The sequence below is a fragment of the Orcinus orca genome, chromosome 2, assembly GCF_937001465.1.
Source record: "Orcinus orca chromosome 2, mOrcOrc1.1, whole genome shotgun sequence".
Taxonomy (NCBI): Eukaryota; Metazoa; Chordata; class Mammalia; order Artiodactyla; family Delphinidae; genus Orcinus; species Orcinus orca.
The window spans coordinates 77,267,879-77,294,154 of NC_064560.1; the positions used below are offsets into that span (position 1 = coordinate 77,267,879).

General features: G+C 43.2%; 1 protein-coding gene across 4 annotated transcripts in view; it reads right to left on the bottom strand.

Moving 5' to 3' along the window:
* Positions 1 to 26,013, bottom strand: part of GABRA5 (gamma-aminobutyric acid type A receptor subunit alpha5) — a 103,509-nt gene extending 77,496 nt beyond the window's left edge. The window contains exons 1-7 of one of the 4 annotated variants that reach the window (XM_004271639.3): positions 25,767 to 26,012; positions 25,263 to 25,453; positions 23,594 to 23,653; positions 23,060 to 23,219; positions 9,775 to 9,896; positions 8,888 to 8,955; positions 8,562 to 8,782 (exon numbers count right to left, since the gene is read on the bottom strand). In XM_004271639.3, the coding sequence (XP_004271687.2) occupies positions 8,562 to 8,782; positions 8,888 to 8,955; positions 9,775 to 9,896; positions 23,060 to 23,219; positions 23,594 to 23,653; positions 25,263 to 25,453; positions 25,767 to 25,783 (839 nt within the window). In that variant the 5' untranslated portion in view covers positions 25,784 to 26,012. Of the gene's footprint in view, positions 1 to 8,561; positions 8,783 to 8,887; positions 8,956 to 9,774; positions 9,897 to 23,059; positions 23,220 to 23,593; positions 23,654 to 24,974; positions 25,208 to 25,262; positions 25,454 to 25,766 lie in introns of those variants that run through there. The other 3 variants (XM_033431417.2, XM_004271640.2, XM_004271641.2) reach the window with 3 other exon arrangements.
* Positions 26,014 to 26,276: the final 263 nt, after the last annotated feature.

Here is a 26,276-nt window from a genome sequence, read left to right on the forward strand (position 1 = left end):
TAACATCCAAGGGAATCCCCATAAGGTTAACAGCTGATCTTTCATCTAAAGCTCTGCAAGTCAGAAGGGAGTGGCAGGACATTTTTAAAGTGATGAAGGGGAAAAACCTACAGCCAAGATTATTCTACCCAGCAAGGATCTCATTCAGATTTGACAGAGAAATTAAAATCTTTACAGACAGGCAAAAGTTAAGAGAATTCAGCACCACCAAACCAGCTTTACAACAAATGCTAAAGGAACTTCTCTAGCTGGGAAACACAAGAGAAGAAAAGGACCTACAAAAACAAACCCAAAACAATTAAGAAAATGGTAATAGGAATATGCATATCGATAATTACCTTAAATGTGAATGGATTAAATGCTCCAACCAAAAAACAGGCTCACTAAATGGATACCAAAACAACACCTGTATATATGCTTTCTACAAGAAATGAACTTCAGACCTAGGGACACATACAGACTGAAAGTGAGGGTATGGAAAAGGATATTCAATGCAAATGGAAATCAAAAGAGAGCTGGAGTAGAAAGTCTCATATCAGACAAAATAGACATTAAAATAAAGACTATCACAAGAGACAAAGAAGGACACTACATAATGATCAAGGGATCAATCCAAGAAGAAGATATAACAATTGTAAATATTTATGTACCCAACATAGGAGCACCTCAATACATAAGACAAATGCTAACAGTAATAAAAGGGGGAAATCGATAGTAATACAATCATAGTAGGGGACTTTAACCCCCCCACTTTCACCAATGGACAGATCATCCAAAATGAAAATAAATAAGGAAACATAAGCTTTAAATGATACATTAAACAAGATGGACTTAATTGATATAGGACATTCCATCCAAAAACAACAGAATACACATTTTTCTCAAGTGCTCATGGAACAGTCTCCAGGATAGATCATATCTTGGGTCACAAATCAAGCCATGGTAAATTTAAAAAACTTGAAATAGTATCACGTATCTTTTCTGACCAGAATGCTATGAGACTACATATAAATTACAGAAAAAAATGGTAAAAAATACAAACAGATGGAGGCTAAAAAATATGCTACCAAATAAGCAAGAGATCACTGAAGAAATCAAAGAGGAAATAAAAAAGTACCTAAAAACAAATGAAAATGAAAACACGACGACCCAAAACCTATGGAATGTAGCAAAAGCAGTTCTAAGAGGGAAGTTTATAGCAATACAGTCCTACCTCAAGAAATAAGAAAAGTCTCAAATAAACAACCTAACTTTACACAAAAGCAATTAGAGAAGGAAGACCAGAAAAAAACGAACATTAGCAGAAGGAAAGAAATCATAAAGATCAGAGCAGAAATAAATGAAAAAGAAATAAAGGAAACAATAACAAAGATCAATAAAACTAAAAGTTGATTCTTTGAGAAGATAAACAAAATTGATAAACCATTAGCCAGACTCATCACGAAAAAAAGGGAGAAGACTCAAATCAGCAGAATTAGAAATGAAAAAGGAGAAAAAACAACTGACACTGCAGAAATACAAAGGGTCATGAGAGACTACTACAAGCAACTATATGCCAATAAAATGGACAATCTGGAAGAAATGGACAAATTCTTAGAAAAGTACAACCTTCCGAGACTGAACCAGGAAGAAATAGAAAATATAAACAGACCAATCACAAGCACTGAAATTAAAAGTGTGATTAAAAATCTTCCAACAAACAAAAGCCCAGGACCAGATGGCTTCACGGGCAAATTCTATCAAACCTTTAGAGAAGAGCTAACACCTATCCTTTTCAAACTCTTCCAAAATATAGCAGAGGAAGGAACACTCCCAAACTAATTCTACGAGGCCACCATCATCCTGATACCAAAACCAGACAAAGATGTCACAAAGAAAGAAAACTACAGGCCTGTATCACTGATGAACATAAATGCAAAAATCCTCAACAAAATAGTAGCAAACAGAATCCAACAGCACATTAAAAGGATCATACACCATGATCATCTGGGGTTTATCTCAGGAATGCAAGGATTCTTCAATATATGCAAATCAACCAATGTGATACACCATATTAACAAACTGAAGAATAAAAGTCATATGATAATCTCAATAGATGCAGAAAAAGCTTTCAACGAAATTCAACACCGATTTTTGATAAAAGCCCTCTAGAAAGTACGCATAGACGGAAGTTACCTCAACATAATAAAGGCCATATACAAGAAACCCACAGGCAACATTGTTCTCAATGGTGAAAAACTGAAACCATTTCCTCTAAGATCAGGAACAAGACAAGGTTGCCCATTCTCACTGCTGTTATTCAACATAGTTTTGTAAGTTTTAGCCACAGCAATCAGAGAAGAAAAAGAAATAAAAGGAATCCAAATTGGAAAAGAAGTAAAACTGTCACTGTTTTCAGATGACATGATACTATATTAGAGAATCCTAAACATGCTACCAGAAAACTAATAGAGCTAATCAGTGAACTTGGTAAAGTAGCAGGATACAAAATTATTGCACAGAGATCTCTTGCATTCCTATACACTAATGATGAAAAATCTGAAAAAGAACTTTAAGAAACACTCCCATTTACCATTGCAACAAAAAGAATAAAATACCTAGGAATAAACCTACCTACAGAGGCAATAGACCTTTATGCAGAAAACTATAAGACACTGATGAAAGACATTAAAGGCGACACAAGTAGATGGAGAGATATACCATGTTTTTTGATTGGAAGTATTGTAAAAATGACCATACTACCCAAAGCAATGTACAGATTCAATGCAATCCCTATCAAACTACCAATGGCATTTTTCACAGAATTAGAACAAAAAATTTCACGATTTGTATGAAGACATAAAAGACCCCAAATAGCCAAAGCAATATTGAGACAGAAAAATGGAGCTGGAGGAATCAGGCTCCCTGACTTCAGACTATACTACAAAGCTACAGCAATCAAGACAGTATGGTACTGGCACTAAAATAGAAATATAGATCAATGGAACAGTATAGAAAGCCCAGAGATAAACCCACGCACATATGGTCACCTTATCTTTGATAAAGGAGGCAAGAAATACAATGTAGAAAAGACAGCCTCTTCAATAAGTGGTGCTGGGAAAACTGGACAGCTACATGTAAAAGAATGAAATTAGAACACTCCCTAACACTGTATACAAAAATAAAGTCAAAATGGAATCAAGACCTAAATGTAAGGCCAGACACTATAAAACACTTAGAGGAAAACATAGGCAGAACACTCTATGACATAAATCACGGCAAGATCCTTTTTGACCCACCTCCTAGAGTAATGGAAATAAAAACAAAAATAAACAAATGGGACCTCATGAAACTTCAAAGCTTTTGCACAGCAAAGGAAACCATAAACAAGACCAAAAGACAACCCTCAGAATGGAAGACAATATTTGCAAACGAAGCAACTGACAAAGGATTAATCTCCAAAATATACAAGCAGCTCATGCAGCTCAGTATCAAAAAAACAAACAAACTAATCCAAAAATGGGCAGAAGACCTAAATAGACATTTCTCCAAAGAAGACATACAGATGGCCAAGAAGCACATGAAAAGCTGCTCAGCTTCACTAATTATTAGAGAAATGCGAATCAAAACTACAATGAGGTATCACCTCACACCAGTCAGAACGGCCATCTTAAAAAAATCTACAAATGATAAATGCTGGAGAGGGTGCAGAGAAAAGGGAACCCTCTTGCACTGTTGGTAGGAATGTAAATTGATACAGCCACTATGGAGAACACTATGGAGGTTCCTTAAAGAAGTAAAACTAGAACTACCATATGACCCAGCAATCCCACTACTGGGCATATACCCTGAGAAAACCATAATTCAAAATGAGTCAAGTACCACAATGTTCATTGCAGCACTATTTACAATAGCCAGGCCATGGAAGCAGCCTCAGTGTCCATTGACAGAAGAATGGATAAAGAAGATGTGGCACATATATACAATGGAATATTACTCAGCCACAGAAAGAAAGGAAATTGAGTTATTTGTAGTGAGGTGGATGGACCTAGAGTGTGTCATACAGAGTGAAGTAAGTCAGAAAGAGAAAAATACCATATGCTTACACACATATATGCAATCTAAAAAAAAAAAAACCAAAAGGGGCAGGACAGAAATAAAGACACAGGCGTATAGAATGGACTTGAGGACACAGGGAGTGGGAAGGGTAAGCCGGGACAAAGTGTGAGAGTAGCATTGACATATATACACCACGAAATATAAAATAGATGGCTAGTGGGAAGCAGCCGCAGAGCACAGGGAGATCAGCTCAGTGTTTTGTGACCACCTATGGAGGTAGGATAGGGAGGGTGGGAGGGAGATGCAAGAGTGAGGGAATATGGGGATATATGTATACATGTAGCTGATTCACTTTGTTATACAGCATAAACTAACACAACATTTTAAAGCAATTATACTCCAACAAAGGTGTTTAAAAAAAAGAAAATAACAAATCGTGGTTCTAAGAGATTAAACTAGAACAGCAAAGTACTCATGACCGCTCTATGATCAAGTTCAGACTCGACCTTAAGTGAGCCTAACTCCAAATTCCATGCTCTTTTCTCTTCCTATCACCCCAATTCAAAGCAGTGTTTTTCACTAATAATGAAAATCTAAACAGGGTGTAAACAATCATAAAATATGCCTTTCTCAAAATAAAAATAGCATGGGGGAATTCATAGAGTGCCAGAGTGACAATGCAGAGTGACCCCACTCTGTCCAGTGCTCTTTTCCCAAGTGCAGGGCATTTTATTACCCATGATGGCACAGTCGCCGGCACTCTCAAATATCTGCCCACAAGCATGGACATGGTGATCCTGGGTGGAACAGCAGCCAGGTTTTCTGATACCATGTTGTACTAGCACAGCCTGCCTTCTAGTAATTCCTTTCTTGCCTGTTGTGGTTTCCTACACCAGAAACTAAGTAAGAGAGATTGGCTCTTCTGCCAGGGACCCAAAGGCCAGGGGAATAAGCCCTAAGGTGGTTCTCACCTTCCAAGCGTGTGGAGGAAACGGAGATGAGAGCTGGTCACTATCTCCCAGTTCACTTGTTATAAAGAAAATGTGTCATGAGATTTGGCATGTGCCCTGAGAGATGTGGTCACCCAGGACTGCTTGGGCTTGCTGGGGAGTGAAATCAGAACTTGCTGCTACTCAATGATGACCTAAAGTTCTACCCAGCAAAAAAACCAAACAATTAGCAAGCCTGGCCAGAAAGACAGTCATTCAGTCCTTGGGTGGACTGAAGTCAGGCTTTGGGTTCTGTGCCTCTTCCTTCTCCAGCTCTGGCAAGGATGACCGAGGAGACTGCTGTGCTGAGGGTCCCCTTGAGAATGCCTGGCCACCAGCCTGACATCCGAAGCACAACTCTGGGGATGGTTCTATAAAACATATCATTTTGTTTGCTACAAGAACATCCTGGAAGAAACTGCTTGGTACTTTACGTGTCCTCTGCTTGACAGTCCAACAGGAAATGTCTGTCGCTTTCTTTGGGCTTACCCTGAACAGCTAGTGACTTTTATCATTAGATCCTGTAAACAGATTACACACGGGTGGTAGAAAGTTCTTCAGAACTGAAATTGTAGATCACTTCCAGGCAAGCACCTAATAAGGCTTTTTAGAAAAGACATTTTGGGAGCAAATGGCATCAATGGCTTATGTTTCCTTGGCTTTTTGGAATCACCTATTTAAAGAATTCCATCCATCTGAATTGTGTGTGTTTTTGAATATTACCTTAAATGATTTCTGGAGCATGGTGGGGATTTTACATAAATGAATCCCTCCCATGTACCATAATCGCTATAGAGTTACTTTTTAGAAGTTGCTAACAGTACTTTTTCAGACATTTCTCAACATTTGTCTCAGGTTAAAACATTTGTCTCAGGTTAAAACAACATTTGTCTCACGTGAACCCTAGTTTGTTCTTCATGTTCATGTTCCATCTTTTTAGGTAGGTCCAAAGTCTGAATAAAAATTTTTAAATATAATTTTAGTTGAAGACTGTATGGAATTTTTATATTTTTTCCAATGTTTGGTATCATAAGCCATATGACAATAGAAACCTTTGTGCATAAAGCTTAGTCCTTATTCCTAATTATTTCCTTAAGATGGACATTACGTAGAAATTACTGGGTCAAATTATATCACTGCTTTTATAAAGCTTGGCAGGAGTGACCCAAGTGCTAAACAGAAAGGCTGTACCTCTGGACGCTCAGTGACAGAGTGGGACCTGGACGGGGCTGTGTGTGTGATCCGTCCTATCACCAGTTAACTCCTGTTGCCATTTTGCTGTCTTTGCTAAATCAGTAGATTAAAATGCTATCAAATTACAGCTATAGTTCCATCATATTAAAATTCCTAACACTTTCAAATGGAACTATTTCCACTTTCCAAATGTTTTATAAGACTGAAAAAGAAAATTGGTCATCAACTTTGCAACTCGTTAGCAGCAGGCTTCCTCTACATAAACAAGGACAAATTACTGCTGACAAGTTGCTCTGGGTCTCACCATCTTCCGCATGACACTTTAACAAAGGTAAGACAAAGGCCATTATATGTCTAATAATGTTGCATCCCTCCAATTTTCAAATGTGGTGGATTAAACAAGGAAATTGCTCATACCTGAACTCAAATTCCTGCTGCCCCCCTCTCTAGCTGCGTGACCTTGGGCTGATTACCAAACAACTCTAAGCCTCAAGCTGTTTTTTGGTGAATGGAAATGGTGTCCCCCAGCTGGCTGGGCTGTCTGAGGACTGAAGGGCTGTCTGTGTTTGTGAAGTTGCCTGGTACACAGACACCCCTCTGCTGCCTCTTCCCCTTCTAGACCAGGGGTTTATCTCACCATCCTGTCCAAGCAATTGTGCATGGGATGAAGCATCCCATTGTCTTAGGCGATGGACCTAACTGATCTGTGCAGGATAGGAACCAGGTGTGAATCAAGGGCAATAATCCATGGGGATCAGGGATATTTTTATTCTATGAATGGAATGCAGAACAGTAGGCCCACACAGTGTCCCCACTGTGGCGACCCCTGGCATCCTCCAGGATGTGGAACTCATCTCCATACCTGCTCTCTGCTCACAGGGCTGAACAAAGTGCTCTTGATTTCATTGCCCAGGCTTCCTTTTCCATAGAATGATGGCAAAGGACTAACTGTCGACCCTTAAGATATTTCTCAGCTTTTCACATACTCTCTGCATGGAGAAGGCACTGTCTCAGACACTGATGTGATGTTCACAACTCTTGTCTCCTTCTATGAGTGAAACACCTCCCAGATCAATGTAGGGAAAAGGGAAGAGTGAGGACTGGAACAAAATGCCAAGGTGTGTGCACAGATCACTGATCAGAATCCTTATTGGGTTGTTATAAATCGAGACCTGTTGTCAAATAGGTTTGGGATACAATGTGCCAAAGCATTCCTCAAAATTATGTTAGGACATGCAGCCTCTGAAGATGACTGTATCAATATTATTTTCCACTATGATTATTCTTTTAAATATAAAGTTTATTGTGAAGAATTGTAGCTAAGATAGAGAAATTCCAATAACAGCTACAAAAATGCATGTGCTTTTTTTTTTTTAACTTGACTTTAGTGCCTTTTTTCTTTCCTTTTTGTTAATTTAAAAAATATTTTCTAAAGTCTACTTAGGCCCACCATGGAACCTGAAAAGCTATAAAGGAGTCTCTCTGACTGGTCAATTTATTGATTTACTCAGATGCAATGAATAATTCAGAATTTTTTAAAAAAATGACTAATGATCATTTTAAATGAGAAATACTAAATTTTAACCTCAGCATTTGAAATGTTATCAAACCATACAAGAAACAGACTTTTAAAATGTCAAAAGCGTTGCACAATTGCAACAAAAAAGCGTTCTCCTTGGATTTTTAAAATAAAATTTCTTTTAAAATAAAATTTCCCTAACTTACATTATCTGGGTCACTCTTCCAAAGATGCCCTTGATCTGTACTTCCCTGGTGGTGCAGTGGTTAAGAATCCACCTGCCAATGCAGGGGACAGGGGTTTGATTCCTGGTCCAGGAAGATCCCACATGCTGCAGGGCAACTAAGCTGGTGGGCCAGAACTACTGAGCCCTCTCTCTAGAGCCTGTGAGCTGCAACTGCTGAGCCTGCACGCTTCATCTACTGATCCTGCATGCTACAACTACTGAAGCCCAAGCGCCTAGAGCCCGGGCTCTGCAACAAGAGAGGCCACAACAACGAGAAGCTTGTGCACCACAACGAACAGTAGTCCCACCCATGGCAACTAGAGAAAGCCCACGTGCAGCAACAAAGACCCAGCGCAGCCAGAAAAAAAAAACAACAAAGATGCCCTTGATCTTCAATCAAAAAACAAATATAGATAAATACTATGAACCCATAGCAGCCCAAAGAAATAAGCTACATGGACATCAGTATAGGTAGGTCAAAAGGAAAAAATACCCATCACACACACGACAGAATCCTCAAACCAGCCCATCTCCTCTCGGCCCCACCCACCCCCACCCCTGCCCGGCAGCCCAGGGCACGACTCAGCACGCTCACCGCATGGTGTAGAGCAGAGTGCCATCATCCTCCAGCCGCAGCAGCTTGTTGGGCGTGGTCATGTTGTGGGCAATGGACTTCTTCCCATTGTGGAAGAAGGTGTCTGGAGTCCAGATTTTGCTGGCAAGGAGGTTGTTGAGAGGCAGGCGCTGCATGGGCCCTTTAAACCGAAGCCTTTCGTCTTTCCAGCTTTGTCGGAAAAACACATCTATGGTGTATTCCTAGTGCAAAGGGAGGCAACCAGGTGACAACTCAAGGAGAGGAGGCCCTGGGCCAGTGCCTTCAGGGTTTAGAGTGGTCTGGGTGGGGCCGCGCCTCGCACCTACCATTTCCGTGTCAGACACCGGGCCGAAGCTGGTGACGTAGATGTCCGTTCTCACCTGAGTGATACGCTCTGAAACACAGACACAGGTTCCTCACCAGGGCCCCAGCTCACAATTCATAGGGACATAACTCAGGGTGGAGTAAAATGGTGTCAAGGAGCCTATGTGGACTTGTCTTGCCAAAAAGGCAGAGAATGTCGAATCATGCTTTAAGTAAATGTCCCTGCTAAAAATGCAAATAATGGAGGACTAAACATATTCTTCCGGGAATGTATTTGCTAGCAGGTCCCTCCTTACCTAATGGAGCAGGTTCAAATGTACCACATCTAAATCGGTTAGAGCCAAGGGCACCACACATGCCTGAAACGGCACATGATTCTCAGCACAAAATTAAGCCAGTTGTACCCTGAAAGCGTATTTTACTATCCATTTAGTTTTATCAACTTTATAGAGTCAAAGTAAAAACTGTGATTATGGCTCTAGTGAAAAATTAAACCTGTAACATGCCATGGTGTGATGAGCACTTGCACTGAATAGTGGATTTCTGAAAAGGACTCACATAGATGGGAGGGTATGACTTTGATTTTAAAGTATTTCCTAACATAGGGTAACCTCCGCTTCAGTAACACCTAAGAAGTGGTTCCTCCTTAAGTGGACCAGATGGCCTTACCATTATCTGGGAAGAAAAGGGAGTTTGCAGGGAGACCACTTCCCTTGGCTTCTTGCATCTGGAAAATGATAATATGCAGAAGCCTTAGCAACACCACCAATTCAAACTGCTAGCAGGGAAGCTCTTTGAGGAATTGTTTGAACCACAGGAAACATGAGCTTGGTTTAAGCAAAAATTTCCCTTGGGCCTCGAGGGCCTCAGCCAAGGAGCATACACCAACCTCCGAGCCCAGGCCTCAGTCTGTTGTCGTAGCCATCCAGGAGCCCATCCAAGATCCTGGTGAATATTGTGATGTTGTCATTGGTTTCATCTTTTACAGAACTGGTTGGCATTTGTGAAAAGCTTTTTAATGGAGAAACAAAAGAAAGAGTTCAAACTTGTATTAATTATTTCTTACAAATTCTTCTCAAAGTATAGAAACCAGGGAATAATATGGTGACTTGTCTTGACGGGAGGGCATCTGAGAATGATCTCTTGTACTACCCAGGTTATTGTTTTGCATACATAAGCCTTATTCTTGAATATCTTGAATAACCCTAATTCTTCAATAGCCAGCCAGAGAATGCTGGCTCTGGGCTGGTCTCCCATCAACCTTACATGATGCTCTAAATCCATCCCTCCCAGATTCTGAAGAGCTGTTTGTGTCAATAGTGTAGCCATTTTAAAGACATATTAGTCACTGCACATGGACTAGCAGAGCCTAACCCACTCACAGGGTATTTCAGAAGTTTGGTTTAAACACAGAAAAACTGAGTCTTCATTTTGTTAGTAAGTCAACTGCAATGGGCTATGGGGTGTCGGGGGGACATTAAAAACTTTATCCAATTTGAAAGTAAGATTGGTGTGCCCAAATTTCCCTGTATCCTTAATTGGGAGCATTTGTGCTATGAGCATTAAGCCAGGACTGGAGCATATGGTGAAGGGACGACAGAGTCTGTGGGCTTCTGTACCATCAGCTCTGCCAGCTGCCAGCACACTGGCTCCAGCCAAAGCACAGGATGCAGGGAGCAGGAATTGTGAAGCCCAAGCTGAAAACCCTGGCTTTACGTGATGTCGCCTCAGAGCAGAGCCTCAGGGAGCAGTGTTCTGTGTGACCCAACATGTCAACTTACGATAAAACCCTGAGAAGACGGGCAGAACCTTCTAGGAGGTTAACAGGAAGAACAGTCTAGTTTGTACAATTCAGTGACGTTATCCAGGCCTCAAAAGTGTATGTTGATGGAGCAGCTGGAAATGAGAAATGGCCCTGAGCATATTTGGGCAAACCGAGTTAAGTTATCTGGAGGGAAAGAAAGTCACAAGTCTAGAAGATGGTAACACACCTGAACATCATGGGTTCCACCTCAGGCATCCATCGCTGCTTTTTCAGAAGTGCAAATAGCAAGATATGTCTTATTACCAAGAACCTGACCTGCACATCTGGCTTGGCTTCAAGGGGAACTCAACTCAGCTGAGAGCCAGCTGTGGTCCCGAGAAGTCAGCACCCTTGGTACTTGGGAGAAGAACAGAGGGCTCCTGGGACCTCCCTGTAGTGCCTGATTGTGGGGCCCCACTGTGCTCATGTGCTTTCTCTTCCGTGAAGTGGCTGGAATGGACGCTGAGCTCTGCCATCAGCAGGTGGATCTGAGGGCAGCACTGATGTGTACCTGCCCCACCCACTTCTCAAAAATTGGTCATTTTCACTGACTGCATCTAAACAGATCAACTCTCTAATGGCCTAAAGTGACTCCCTTTTGAATGAGACACTATAAAGTTCTTTGGATCTAATTTTCCCATCACCATTAAAATGCATATTGTTGAAGCTCTAACAACCTAAAATTCAGTCCTGTTAGTATGGAGCCCACAGACACATACTTTTTTTACTCTGTGACTTAGTATTTAAAAATATTGAATTCCCTTTTCTCTGACATCTATTGTAGTTTCACACTTTAGAAAGACAAAGCACTCAGCCTTGAAGACCTAATGTCAGGACGAAGGGGTTTAACACTGTCCTTCAAGTTTATGAAAGAAAGTCTGTGCACACGCCCAGTTGAACAACTATTGCTCAAACTAAATCTGACCTCAATGTCCACTTCGCATGGTGCTTATAACTCTCACCAGTTTGGTTATTCAATTCTGGGCTTGGTCCAAGTGTCCAATTTTTGGAAGGTCCCCATTGGCTCTTTAACTTAGAAGAGAGATGAAAGCCTGCACACTAGTAGAAAAGGCTTATCACTTGTATGTGGAATCTAAAAAAGCCAACTCATAGAAACAGTAGAATGGTGGTAATCAGGGGCTGGGGGTGATGGAATTGGGGAGGTGTTATTTAAGGTTACAAACCTGAAACTAGAAGGTAAATAAGTTCTGGGGATCTAATGCACAGCATAGTAGTTATACTTAACAATACTGTGTTATAAACTTCAAAGTTACTAAGAGGCTAGATCTTAAGTGTTTCCACTTAAGGAAATGATAATTATGTGACATGATAGAGGTGTCAGCTAATGCTAAGGTGGTGATCATATTACAATATATAAATGTATCAAATCAACACACCCTAAACGTACACAATGTTATATATCAATTATATCTCAATAAAAAATGTAAAATAAAGTCACAATGAGAAAAAATAAAAGAAAAAGCATACTTTAATGTTTCAAGAACATTTTTAAAAACTATTACATCTGTTGTGAAAATGTTCTTAAATTATATTTGCTTTGAATAGCCTTGACTGCCCAGAGATAGAGACCATGGAGATGCCCACAGACCATGCAGTCCCAGTGCCTGTCTCCAGGAGAACTGCCTCCCGGACACTCTGGTACACTGCTCCACCACTGACTCAGACAAACACCATTCCACATGGCTCTGAATCCTGCTTCACAAATACCCAAATCATTGCCAAAAGCAATGGGATAGCATGCAATGTCTAAGACTTCCAAAGCTCTTCTTCCACTTTTTGGCCAAAGAGTTCAAATATATCTACACCCATTTACACATAATTACACTTTTCTTGCAGGAATTTCAATATCTGCCATCTTTTGCTGTAACTGCTTCTTCTATTTATCTGTGGACTTTTTTTTTTTTTTTTTTAGAGAGGCCGTGGCTGGGGATTTGCAGTGATTTCTTCTCTATTTTTACTGAAGGTAGGCCCTAGGAGGTACGAAACGGTTTCTAAAAAAGTCCTAAAAATGCCTGTTGGGGCAGGAGTAGAGGTTCCTCTCATGAACAACTGGGAAGTCCTCCTCAGTCCATAGATCCTCCTCAAAAACCATTCATCTGCAGCTCATTGTTACAAAATGCACTGTCTTCACTGCTACGGAGAGGAAGGCCCTTCCCTTACCACTGAAAGCAAATGACGTGCCAGGATACAGGAGACTCTCAGAGAGGTCTGGTGAACTTGCTCATGCATATCAAGCTGTACAATCTTTACAGACTGCTTCTAATATACAGAGTGACTTCAGCTTGCTTTGTTCCATTTGAGCTAGGAAAACAAAATAACACACACAGAGTGGGCTGTGCCTTCGGTGAGCAATTCCACACAGTGAGCAAATCCACGAGTCCTCCAGGTGGAAACACAAGATGCCCTCAGCCCTCTAAGGTACAGAAAGCAGGCTCCAGCTTGCATCTTCACTGTTCTGAGTAAAACCAAAGAGCTCTGCCGGCCCTCAGGTAAGCTGTGAGTACACAGCTGCTTCCAGGATAAGCTGAAGGCTCTGATCTCAGGGGGAGCAGATTTTGTGAGCTGAGACTAGATTCGTTATTTCTGAGAATGACCTTAGATAAAGTAGAAATGCTTGAAAAATTTGGTGATTTCCCCTTCAGTATCAGGATTAATGAACTAGGTTCTCTGAAAATACGAACTATTTCCTTATAGTTACTGCCAGTTTTCTACAAACACATTTAGTTTATGAAACAGTTGCAATATTTTCAGATTGATGTTCCAGAAAAGGGATCATAAAGGAAATGTAGACCTAACCACACATGTTAAAACATCCTCATTTTTTATATCTTCCTACTCAGGTACAGGTCTATACAAAAGGCACAAGGACTCGATCCCTAAGCTTGAACTCTGAGCCCCATATTCCAGACTGAAGAAGGAAGGTGGTGGTTGTGACATGGGCAGTGATATGGGTGGAACAAGATGCTCAGGGGGTGGAAGGGCTTCCTAAAATGCTATGAGTGGCCCCTGCCAGGCTTGAGGTCCTGGGTCTTTCAGAGATTTCTGATGAGGTGGAGTGGGGAACAGATAGCCATGAAACGTGGTCCACTAATGGGTTTATTTCACCAGCAGAGTTTTCAGAACAATAAATGTAAATGACTTTAGAAAGGGTCAACTCTAGCAATTGTACAAATTTCCCACCTGTCCCCGTGGTCTTACATCTGGTCTCTTCAAGGCGTTTGATTCTGTGACTTCTGCATTAGCCTCTTCCGGGTTTCTAGGGGTTTCTAGGCCCTAGAGACTCGGCTTTAATTCACCCAGGAGGAATAAGCACTCGTATTTTTATAATGTCCCCAAGTGATCTTCATGTGCAGCCATGGGGGAGAGGTACTGTTCTAAGCCTGTCTAGATTGGAAACAGAAAGGTGAGCCAACTGCCAGAGTGACTCCAAATGACCCCAGAGAGTGTCTCTTCTCTGTCACGTCTTCAGAGAGGCTATCGGGTTGGGCCCAGTGCTTACCCCAGCAGCTCAGCTCAACAAAGGTATTGTGGACATCAGCCATGTGCTTGGTATTGTGGTGAGAACTGGTGGTGTCAATGAGAAAGGTGGCATCCCCAACCTAGGGAACATGACTGCATCTAAAAGAATAGGCCATGTTCCCAGAGAATTTCTGTAGAACATGGTTGGTGCAGGAATCTTTGCAATATGCAGGGCATTCTATGTACCCAAAGGGGAGGGATCAAGCTTTGTATGGGGTCAGAGGAGGGGAAAGCAGACCTAAGCTTTCAAGCATGAAGATCAGGTCTCAAGCTAAAGGAAGGGGTTGTGAGCAGTGGCACTAAAAATTGGGAGATTAGTATTGACATATACACATTATTATATATAAAACAGATAACTAATAAGGACCTACTCTATAGAACAGGGAACTCTACTCAATACTCTGTAATGAACTATATGGGAAAAGAATCTAAAAGAGTGGATATATGTATATTTATAACTGATTCACTTTGTTGTACAGCAGAAACTAACACAACATTGTAAATCAACTATACTCCAATAAAAATTTTAAAAAAGAAAAGAAATACTGATATTTGCAGAGGGTAAGTTGAACTCTGGTGAGAAGAGCCATGTGTGTGGCTCAAATCATGGCGTATTCATGTGAAAAGCTCCACCTCTAGGATCTAGCCTGAAGGTGGTGGGAAACTCAGAGCATCTTAACAGGGGCATTTTCTTTCCTTGTGGCCCCCGGGCACCTTGGGGATGATGGACTTAGAAGAGGAAAGACTGGAGGCGTAGAGACCCATTGCTCAGGTGATGGCAGGGGGTAGAGGCAGGATGGATGAGGCCATCAGCAGGGTTTCTGACGGGGAGTCGGGGAGGAATGGGGAGGGAGGAGTCTGAATACAGCAGGGCAGGGATCCCAAGAGAACTGTCTCCAAAATCAGTTACGAACACAGGGTGAAACCTGCAGTAGAATCCATGCATTACTCTGAAAGAGGAGTGAGCAAAGAGTTGTACTGGTAGTCAAATCTAAGAGTCTTTTTCTTTTTGAGGAAATTTTACTCCAATGTATCTTTTCTATCAGTATTACAATCTCTACTAGTAATAATAACACTATGAGGTAGAGTCCATCTTTAAAGGTGCTTCATTTTACCAAGTGATGCCTGATGAGGTCTCCTTATTTCAGTAAAGGGTTCAAGTTCAAGTTCAAGTTCAAGCTATGTCATCATTTCTGTGGAAGAAAAATCTTTTGTCTCATACCACAAATGGTGCTATTGATGGCAATGTGTGACACATTTCTTGTGATGTTATCTCTGCTTATGCTGACAGCCATTTTTTGATTTCCATAAAATAGGATAGGTAATTGCATCTGCAGACCAGCTTTAATGTGAACTTACTTTGGGACTGGAACAGAATTGCTTTTAAGCAGCAGCTTATCTGTTTTCTTGAATTGCATTTCTTTCTGCATTTTTTCTTCAGTATTTAATTACTTCTGATAAATGTATCTTCAGTTTATTTGCTTGTTACTTTAAGCTCACTAAATAAGTACCTCTAAATGGCATGGTTTTGTGATGTTTTCTTCAAATTTCCATTGCACGCCACTTTAGCTAACCATGTTAAAAAATATGTAAAATTTTTTTTAAAAAAGCATGGTGGATATAGCCAGACATGAAAGTCAACCCCAAGTTTCCAAATAAGAGTTGTTCCCTCTTATGGTGGAAAACATGGATTGACATGTGTGCTTTATGTGGATAAATTCATGGCCATAAAACATTATGCCAGAACTCTTAGATGGTGCCCCTGTCAAAGGTGCCCCTGGTCCTGCCTGTCAGCTCCCTAGACAGTGCTTAAGTCCACCCTACCCCTGTCTGCCACCCTCCATGTAGACGCTCCACTCCTGTCCCCAACCACTGCAGCCTGGTTCAGAATCCTACCACCTGCAAGGTGCAACCCAGGTCCTGGTCTTGCAGGCCACACCTCCTTCATCTGACTCTGCCCACTTCTCTAGACTCAGCCCCTTCCCTCCCCGCAGCCACACTGGGTGCCCCACATATATGATTATAAAGCACATGAATCATACTGGTGCTTATCACACACGGGTCTCCCTCCCCCCAACCATTCCTATCAGTAATTACATCAGGTCTTTTAAAAGTCTTTCATTCACCCTATATCCCATCCCAGTTATTGTTCCATCCTTAGCCTCTCTTCTCCTCAAAACTCACTGGAGTTTTCTGCTCAAAGGTCTCTGCTGTCTCTCTGCCCTTCTCTTGCCCCACTCCACTCGGGCTTTGCCCAACTGCCTCCCAGTGAAAGCCCTCTTCTGGCTGCTCCTCCACACTGCCAAACCCAAAGGTCCAGTCTCAGCCCTCAGCTGACCACATCCCCTTCTTACAACACTTCTCCGCTCAGTCGCAGGACATGACTCTCTTTCTTCTTATCTTCACTGGCCTCTTCTCCTCAGTCTTGCTTGCCCGCTTCTTACCTTCCTGACCTTAAACCCTGGTGTGTTCCAGGGCTGTCCAGGGACCCTTTTTCAGACACTCAATGTCTGATTGATCTCATTCAATCTAATGGCTTTAAATGTCTCTCTCAAGTTCATGTCTCCATCCCCAACCTCTTTCTCTCTGACTCCGGACCTGTATGTCCAATGGCCTGCCTGGCCACTTTGATATCTACTAAGCATCTCACAGGTCCAAGACTGCACTCATGATTCTCTACAGCCTCTTCTCCTACTGTCCCCACCAGCTCAACAACAGCCAATTGAACCCATCATGTTTTCAGGTCAAGCACTGGGGAGATCATCCCTGACTCCTCTTCTTTCACGTTCACATCAGCCCATCAACAGACCCTGCTGACCGAAATGCCCCTCCCCTGGGTCGTTGCATTTGCCTCTTAACTTCCTCCCTGGTCCCTCCTTTACTAAGCCTGCCCACCTTAGACTCTTAGTGTATTCTCCACTCGGCAGCCAGAGTCAGCTTTAACGTTTGTCATTTTACGGTCACATCTCAATGGGCTCATATTTCACTCTTCAACAGCCAACTGCTCGTCCTGATACTACCTAGCGTGGCCTACAAGGTCCTTCATGATCTGACCCTCCCAACTGCTTCTCTGGTCCTGCCTCCCACCAACCTTCCCTTTCCTCACACTGCTTCCTCATCATCCTGTATCTGCTGCTTCTCTCACCTGTCCAATCATCTCCATGAAGGGCACTGCTCACATGCTCACTTTCTTTAGACATCTGCTTGAGCACTTCTTTCCAGCACACTCACTACCTCTTACTCTGATCACTCTTCTCAGCAATCCTTGTGACCCAACTGATAAGTATGTGTTTACTGCACACTAGAAGGAGTCCTCCTGGAAGGCATGCTCTACCCTGCCCACCACAGAGTCTCAGCACCTAGAACACTGTCTGGCACGTAGAAAGGACTCAATAAACACTGATGCAGCCACAGGGCACCATACTGCAGGATGCCCACATGCTGATCCCCAGAACCTGTGACTGTGAATGTGCTCCCTCACATGGCAAGGGAGACTCTGCTGACATGACTTTGCTGTGCCCACCTCATGGGTCTGGTAAACCTCAGGGTCTCCTGGTCATAACACCCAGGATAGCTAGCCTGGACTTAGCACTCCCTTCCTACCTGGCCATGTTTCAGCATTTAGCACTCATTCAGCAATTTATCCTTCTCATCAACCCTGTGACATAGGATCCATTATTAACTCCACCTGGAGATTAGGAAACTGAGTTGCAGGCAGGCTTAGTAATTCTGCTGCCACACAGAGAAGCTTCACTGTCCTCTGTCAAAATGACACCTACATCCCTGAAATAGGAACCAAATTGATTATAGAGTGATGGCCCAATTTTATCTGTTGTTGTTAAAACTGAAAATGAACTTGTCCTGGGTTTCATTTATGTTTAGGTTTGCCTTTTGACCTTGAAATAAATTGTTAAATAAATACAAATAAAACAGAATTTTCAATGAACTGCTAAAGCCAGTTTCATAGTATATCTTAATTTTCCTATAATATGGTTCCCTCTCTATAACATTATATTTCATAGTACATATTTTGTATTTGATTTTATTCAGGCTACGATAAACCAACTATCTTTAGAGCAGTGTTATTTGAGTTCTAGGTTAGGACATTTCAAAGTATAGATTTTCCCCCATTCTATCCCTTTTCGTTGCACCTTAAATATCCAGACATTCTGGAAAAGGTCCTGCATGGAGGGTGCTAGCCCAGGCCCTGAGCCTAGAGATGGATCCTGACTTTTTTACTTTCCAATGATGAAACTTAGACATGTTTCTCTGTGTTCTATCACCTGAGCTCTTTTCACCTAAAAAGTGAGGGTTTTGTGAAAATTAAACAGTACATTTTTTTGAAAATGCATTCTGGAAATGAAGGAGAAATACTCATGTAAACACTGATAATTATTTTTCCTGCCACCATAGTTCTATGATAAGATTTTTCTACTTTTGATTCTAATATTTTCCTTTGAAATTTCACACCAATTAAAATATGCATGTTATGCAATTGCACCTTTATAAAAATCCAAAAGCCCACATTCTCCTTCTCCCCTTGAACCAAGCCAGTGACTCATCTTGGAGCTAATGGCCAGACAGGGCTGGCTGGGTCGACTCTGGCTGACTGTCCTTCTAAGCTTTGTCTTAGCTCACTGCCTGTTGGCATGATAAACCTGCTAAGAGTTTCTTCTACAAAGTGTGTAATTTGGAAGTATTTTCTTTTGGTGCCTTAAAAAATATTGGGCGTTACTCTGTAGCAGGATCTTAGACACCTAAAATGTTTACTATATGTGAGATCTCTGGCCATCTCTGCAGCCTCCACTTAGACGCCCCCTCACCTGTGTGTGTCCTAACTGCTTCACAGCACTTCTCTGTGTTTTTACAATTGTTACAATGACTTTTTTCCTGGGTCTTGTGAACCAGCAGCTACAGGCAAGAAGAACTTGCCATCTGGGGATTCACAAGAGAGAACTTGCCATTTAAAAAGACATTGTGAGTACTTAAATGACTCAGAGAGAGTATACTTTCTGCTCTGGTTAAAAGAAGAGAACTGTCCTTGAGAACGTGTATGAAAAAGCCCTCTTCATGAAACCAAAGGTCCTGGTTAGCACACCTGCGTAGACAGATAAAGAAGAACCTTATCTGTTCCTGTCCTTAAGCTACTTCTACAAGAATCTGCCTATAATTGCCAATTATAAAATACTGTTTTCCAAAGTCTATTTGAATTGTAGTTCCCATGTGATAAAATTCTAATGCATTTTTAATTTTCCAATAGATAAACCTCTAAAAAATATTTAATACTATTAAATGAATGGAATCAGATTTTACCTTATTGAGTTGATAATTCTCAAATTTATCTTACAATTATCACTGGTCAATCAAGTCTGATAAAGTGTGATTTTTCAAATGATGATAAACTAATTCCAGATTAAATTTAATATTATGTATTTTGACATTACATTGGTTCAGACATTGTTATTATTTCTGTGCTAGTTTTTTTTTTTTACCATGTACATTTGATTACTGGTCTCATTAAAATAATTATAATGCCTCAAATTAAACCATGTCTCTAAACGTGACATTGCATAAGGCTGACAGTCAAATAGGCCTCTGTTCTGTTATACACTTGACTCATGCTCTGTTATATAACTTAAAACTAACAGAAGAATTACAAAGGCTACTGAAAATGAGCTACTGGTGGCTCTGATCAAATTTAGAAAATAAAAGGGAGAAGAAGGAGAAGAAATGAGACTCATATATTTTCAAAACAATTTCACATTATCTTATATAATCACAGTAAAATACATTTTACATATCACATTTATAAATTTCCTGATTGCCAAATCCACATGCTTTTCACAAATACTGGGTATAACTTTGTACTGCACAAAAGCACACGTGTACTTGCCTCTTTCCTTCTGCTCCCTGACTGGTTTCCTGTCACCCTCCTAATCCTCCACAAGTTGTCTGGTTTCCTTTATGTATTTACAGGCATCAGTATTTCTCTTGTCCCACAATGTTCAAATTAAGGCCTTACATGCTTCCCCGTTCACCTTTCTTTAGAACCAAATCACATAAACTCTTTCTTTGTGGGAAATAACAGAGCTTACCCAAACACTTTTTTCCTGTAATTTCAGAACAGAAAACTCTCTCTACTCCAATGCAGAGAATACCTTTCAAAATTACGTCTCCTTCCTCTATAGATCAGTCTGACTTAGACCTTCCCTGCAAACCACGTGAAATCAAGAGGGGACCACCAGGCAGGTTCACTCTGAGGAGGGCTGAGGACGGAACTCCAGCATGACCGGCTTGGCGAACTTCCCCAGTTAGCCATCCTTTACTCTTGCCTTCCCGACCATAAGACAGGGCTAATGATGCTTAGCTCATAAGGCTCCTCCTAGGGTTTATCTAAAACAGACAACATAACAAATAGGCACTCCATATTGCGATAGCTATTATTTTGTCAAGGTTTTAAGCCAAATAAGTGTTCTGAAACTTTCTTTGCAATTTGACAAAATTATTCTTAAGTTCATTTATAGTAATAAGCAAGTGAAAGGAGCCTTGTATAAGAAGGGAAATAAATAGGGACTTGTGCCCCCAGATGTCAAGATGTCTTCTGTTGAAAACCACACCCTGCTGGGCTTCCTGCTTTGCTGCAGATCCTGGTCCTCAGAAGCAACTGGACATGTAGGACCAAGAGCTAAAAGTACTCAGGGGAGCTGACGTAAAATCCCACTTACAGGAAGATCTTCTAATAGAAATGATCTCAAATACTTAAAACAATTGTAAGCCAAATATGTTCACTGCAGGAAAATGCAATAACAGCACAATCGGAAACAATGTAAACACCCCAAATTAGGGAAGTAGCCTATGATGAATCATTTATGCACTGTAATAATATTCATCCATTTTAAATCATACATTTCAAAGAGTTTGTAGTAACAAAGTATTGGCATGAAGAAAGCACAAAAACACAAAACTGAAGGCACAGTATGATCCCAACTGTATAAAGCTAGGCATAGAAGCAAGGGGAAGAAAACACACCAAAATATGAAGAATGATTGTTTCTGTGTGGTGGAATTAAGGATGTTTTTCTTTTTCACATACTATTCTGTGTCTCACGCATTTTCTGCAGTCAGTAGGTATCGTTTTGGGATGGACTATTGACCTTATATCTAACAGATTCAAAACTTCTCCAACAGCTAATTCTCTAGGGAGATTGAGGGGTATTCTACCACTTGCTCTGTATTAGCTTCCAGAAACTAACAGATATATCTCTGTTTTGAAGATGACCTCAGAAAGTCATCAAATTAAATAAGAAATAAAGTATAGCTGCTTCTAATGGCTAAACTCGGTATGCACATTCCTTCATATTTCAGACTTTCATCCACCATAGTATAATACCTTCGTGACTACAGAATGCAGATTCACAAAAATATATCTGACCAAAATCTTAGGAAAAAATACATGTTCTCAATCCTAGCCTATTTCTTACATCTGAAATACTGCTAAATATATGCGGTATATATAGTAAGCAAATTAACTACCTAATGTATTAACTTGGAAATTTAAATATTGTGTATGATTTCACTTCTAAACACACTTCTCATGCAGATATATGTAGGAACATCATGGTTAAATCCTATAAGGTTTAGCAGCAGGGAGAGCCCTTGGAAAGGAAGACATTCACTGAACAGATAAGGAAACCAAAGGCACAGGTAGGGAAATAACCACTCAAGACAAGCAGCAAGGCAAGAATAACAACTAATGCTCTTTCCCAAGGGAATACCCTGAGTGGCTAAGAGGCATGTCCTACAGGCATGGTTAATGTGCACATTCCTCACGGTGCTGAGGGCTGGACTAGTCCCTGACGGACCTGGTACACAGCCCCACTGCCGTCATGTACCAGCCACACACCTGGGGATGGTCACAAGCCTCTCTCTCTCTCTCTGTTTCCTCCTCTGTACACACCTGGGAATGTCAAAAGAACAGAAAATGTCCAGAGGACAAAGAGAGAAGGTCATGGACTTGGAAGGGTCCTCCTTCCCGCCAACTAGTAGGGATCTGTTGCAGATTCACTGTGCCCTGAAGATCCCTCCATGTTTCACACAAGTGCAACCTTCACAGCTGATTTTCACAGAAGGGGTGCTTGGCGACTTTTGTCCTAAAATTTAACTTCTTAATTATACTCCACCAACTTCAAGTGACAATCCTTTTGATCAGCCAGAACAATTTGGGGAAGAAGAGGAAAGGAACTGATAACGCCAAATGCCTGGGTGTCCTGCAGATCTTCAGGCACATGTAGTTTCTGGTATCTGCCTCTGCATTCAGATGGCCACAGTTCAAGCCCTATGGCTCAAGCCAGGACCACTGCAAGTCCTTGTCAGTGCCACCTAGTGTGGGCCTGGATTTAAAGGCAAATTCCTTTGCATAATGGCACCAAGGAGGGCAATCAGAATGCTGATCATTGCCTTGTCTAACAAGCAATAAATGTCCTTTATGCAGGTCAACTTCTGAATCGTGCTTTAACCTGAGTGGGAGGAAACACAGCCGACTCTGAAACCATCTTCTTCCACTTTTGAAAACATAATCTGCCTCTTTTCTCTGACTCACTTCAGAAACCCCACACTTGGAATAAAGGAATAAAGTGTCTTTATTCCAAGTGCCTTGCTCAGGAATAAAGTGTGGGGTAGGGCAAGGACTCTTTTATTTATTTACAACAAGTTCAAGGGTGTGGGACTGCAAAGGTGGCCAGCGAGGGTTTGCTAATATACTGCTCAGCAAAGTTTCTGAAAGGCACTTGTGCCCCGAAAATCGTAAAATCAAAGCATAGATGATAACTTACCCAAAGTGACTGGCTAAGTTCATGGAAATACAAAACAGAAGGAGGTTTTTGATCATGATAAAGCTAGAGAACATTCCATTGTCCATTCCCAATAAGAATAATAGCTGAAGCAGATGAATTTGGAAGAATAACTGTTCCTTTCTCAACCTTGATCTTGAAGCTGAAAGGGGGAAAAATATATAAACATGAATGTTTCTGTGACGCAGTTCCTGGAATCAAATCACACTGCTAACACACACAGTTCAGAAAGAAAGGAGCCTGGCTGTGCTTGTGCAGCACGGCTCCACATCAGGAGTTATCTGTGTTCACTGGCCTTTTTATTGGGGCATAAAAGGAAATTACAGTAGGCTTAATTTTCACTTTTACTCAAGGTGCAGAATCATTCCCCTAATTAATTTTTTCCCATGCCTCAAATACTTTGTTTTATTTTTACCATGTTATCAAATGACCCATTAGTCCTATTATTAGATTCAATGCCTGAAGTTATCTAACTGTATTTTGCATCTGTCAAATCCACAAGTGGAATACTTTTACCTTTCTGAAATATTTGCCACGCGTTCAAAGTCAGCAAGCTACTCCTTGTTCTGCAAGGTGCTGAGAGAAAGTATGTGAAAAGAGGGAGGGAAAGGCACATTTAAGAAACAGGTCTTCTACAAGATCAAGATAATATAAGAACTGCTTATAAGGGAGGGTTGCCACTTTCTCAGCAATCTGTCCCCATGACTGTAGAACTTAATAATCACTGCATTTGGGAAAGTCTCCTGGCTCTGGGCTCTGTGCTGGGCCCTAATTAATGCATTTGAAATTCAAGCAGGCACAATCCCTGGGCTCTGCAACTAACCTTAGCGAAGGCATATACTTCTCAATATGCGCATAACGCAAATAGATGCACATCCTATAGGAGCACTGCATGTTCAAAAGAAACATTTTCCCGAGGCGACCCCAGGCCAACTCCGGAAAAGGGAAACACACAACAGGTACTTCCACCTCAGAATCCAAGGCCCTCGAGTGGAGAAAGGCAGGGCGGGGGTCTCCTGGGCGCGTCCTGGGGCTTGTAGCCAAACCCGGGCCAGAGTCCCGGCGGCGAGCAGGCGACGCTGCATGCGGGAAACCGGGGCGGCGCCTCCTGCTGCCCTCAGCCCAGAGCCGGGACCCCCAAAGAGAGGCTGCGCTCCCACGGTCCCGGGACCGCCGCGGGGGCTCGCGGGAGCTGGTGGGCGCGGGGGCGGCACTGCGGAGGCTAAGCCTCCGCCGGCTTGGTGCCCGCGGCTCGGCAGGGTCGGCCTCCTGCCCGGTCCGCAGCGGCGCGCCCAGCGCCAAACGCTCGCCGACCCTCCCCGGCTAGCTTCTGGCCCCAGCAGACCTGCCCGGCTCCTGCCCGGGGTCCGAGCGGAGCGTCCTGCCGGGCGTCGCTTTCTTTCTCGGAGAGGAGCGCGCGGTGCAGTGCCGGCTTGGTGTCCCCCGTCCCGAGCAGCCCGCGCGACCCGCCCGCGCCCCCCGCCGCCGAGCCGGCGCCCACCCTGCAGGAAGCTCCTGGACGCTGCGCGCCTCGAAGGCCCGGGGCCGACGGGGCCCTCCGGATGGGCGATCTCGCCCGTCGGCTCCAGTGACGGCGGCGGATGCCCCACGCCCCAATTCCTACCGGCGAGCCCGTGGGCACTGAACCCTGGTGCCCCGTCCCGCGGGGCTGCGCCGCTCTGGACCCCCCTGACCTCCCGCGCTGTCTATGCCTCCGCAGTCGCCGGGGGAAAGTTTGCGCTCCCGGCCGCCCGTGGCTCCCCGCCTGTCTCCACCTGCCTTCCCAAGCCAGGCAGCCCCGAGGATAGGGGTGCGGACCGAGCCGGGGCCGCCCGTCCTCTCGACCTCGCCCGCAGCTTCTTACCCCACTTCCCCGGTCCCGCGCGCCCGGGCTTACCCTGCGCGCCGGCCCGGGAAGGCAAGCCGTCGGCGAGGATGCATCCTCCTCCTCCTCCGCCTGCTCTCAACCGGCTGGCAAGAGCGGAAGGCCAGTGCGGCGTCACCGCCCCATGCCGCCAGCGCGAACTTCCCCAGTCCTCCCGGGCCGAAAGGCTCCGGTGCCCCCCGCGCTCCCGCCGCCGCCCTGCGGCTCCGCTCCGCGACCGAGGCCGCGCTCTGCCCTGCTGCAGAGATTCCGCCCCCCCACCCCCCCGCGTCCCCAGTGCACTCGCGCGCTCGCTCTCACCTCGCCCGAGCGCCACATGTCGTCTCCGGCTTTGGGGAACGTTCCTCTGCAGAGGCGCTCCGGTAGAGGCCGCCAGACTCTCACCAAATGCGCCCTCGCCTCGGGCCGGCTCAGCGGAGGGGGAGGGCTCCGGGCCCGCGGCTGGGCCAGGTTTGGGATAGGCCATATTTCCGATGAAGTTTCTTGGTAGCCTGCGGGAGAATATCGATGCCTCTTGTAATAAGCACCGGTCCCTCTTTTCAGAGCTGAGATGGAAAGGGCGTGTCAGCAGGCAGCCGCCGGAGGCCGTTTCTCTGAGAGCTTTCCTGTTTCAGGGCCAGCCCTGAGCACCTTACTGGCCTGGCCTCAGTCTTCCCGCAGTTCTCCACGCAGGCCTCTGTGTCCGCATCTGCTCCTCGCTTTAGAAAGAAGCTAGCTTGTGAGGCTACTTTTTAAAATCTGTAATTCATCGCTACGGGAAGGAAAGTCAGAGTAAAATTGGATTAATTAGAATTAAACACTTACCTAATTGCAGTGTACATTTGGGCGTTTTAGGAAGTTCCCTTTCTGGACAAGAAGCCGCCTTGTCAGTAGCAAGGGACCCTGGGGTCTGCAGACCTGAGAACGGGTCTGGGGCGTGGACACTGGTGCAGGGCACTGCCTCCTGCACCCACGCACATGTGAGATTTCATTATTGGGATCGTGTCTGTCTCTGCCGCAGTGTGCCCACTCCAAGAGGTGAGGCTGGCACTAATGACGCCTGGGCGGAATAGGGGTGCAAAAGCAAGCACAGTCCTGGTTTTAAGATGGCAGCATCTGGTTTTCTCAGGAGGCGGCTGCCTCTTGGCTATGAGAACACCCAGGGGGAGATGTTCAAGATTTAAAGTAAAACCAGCAAGAACATGATGGGCAGTGTACTATTATTTCCACATCTTTTGTGACACTGAGTTGTTTACAATCATTTTTAACAGAATAATTGTGAGAAAGGCAAATTTATAACTCTCCCCCAGAAAATATCTTTAATCTTTCAGTGTG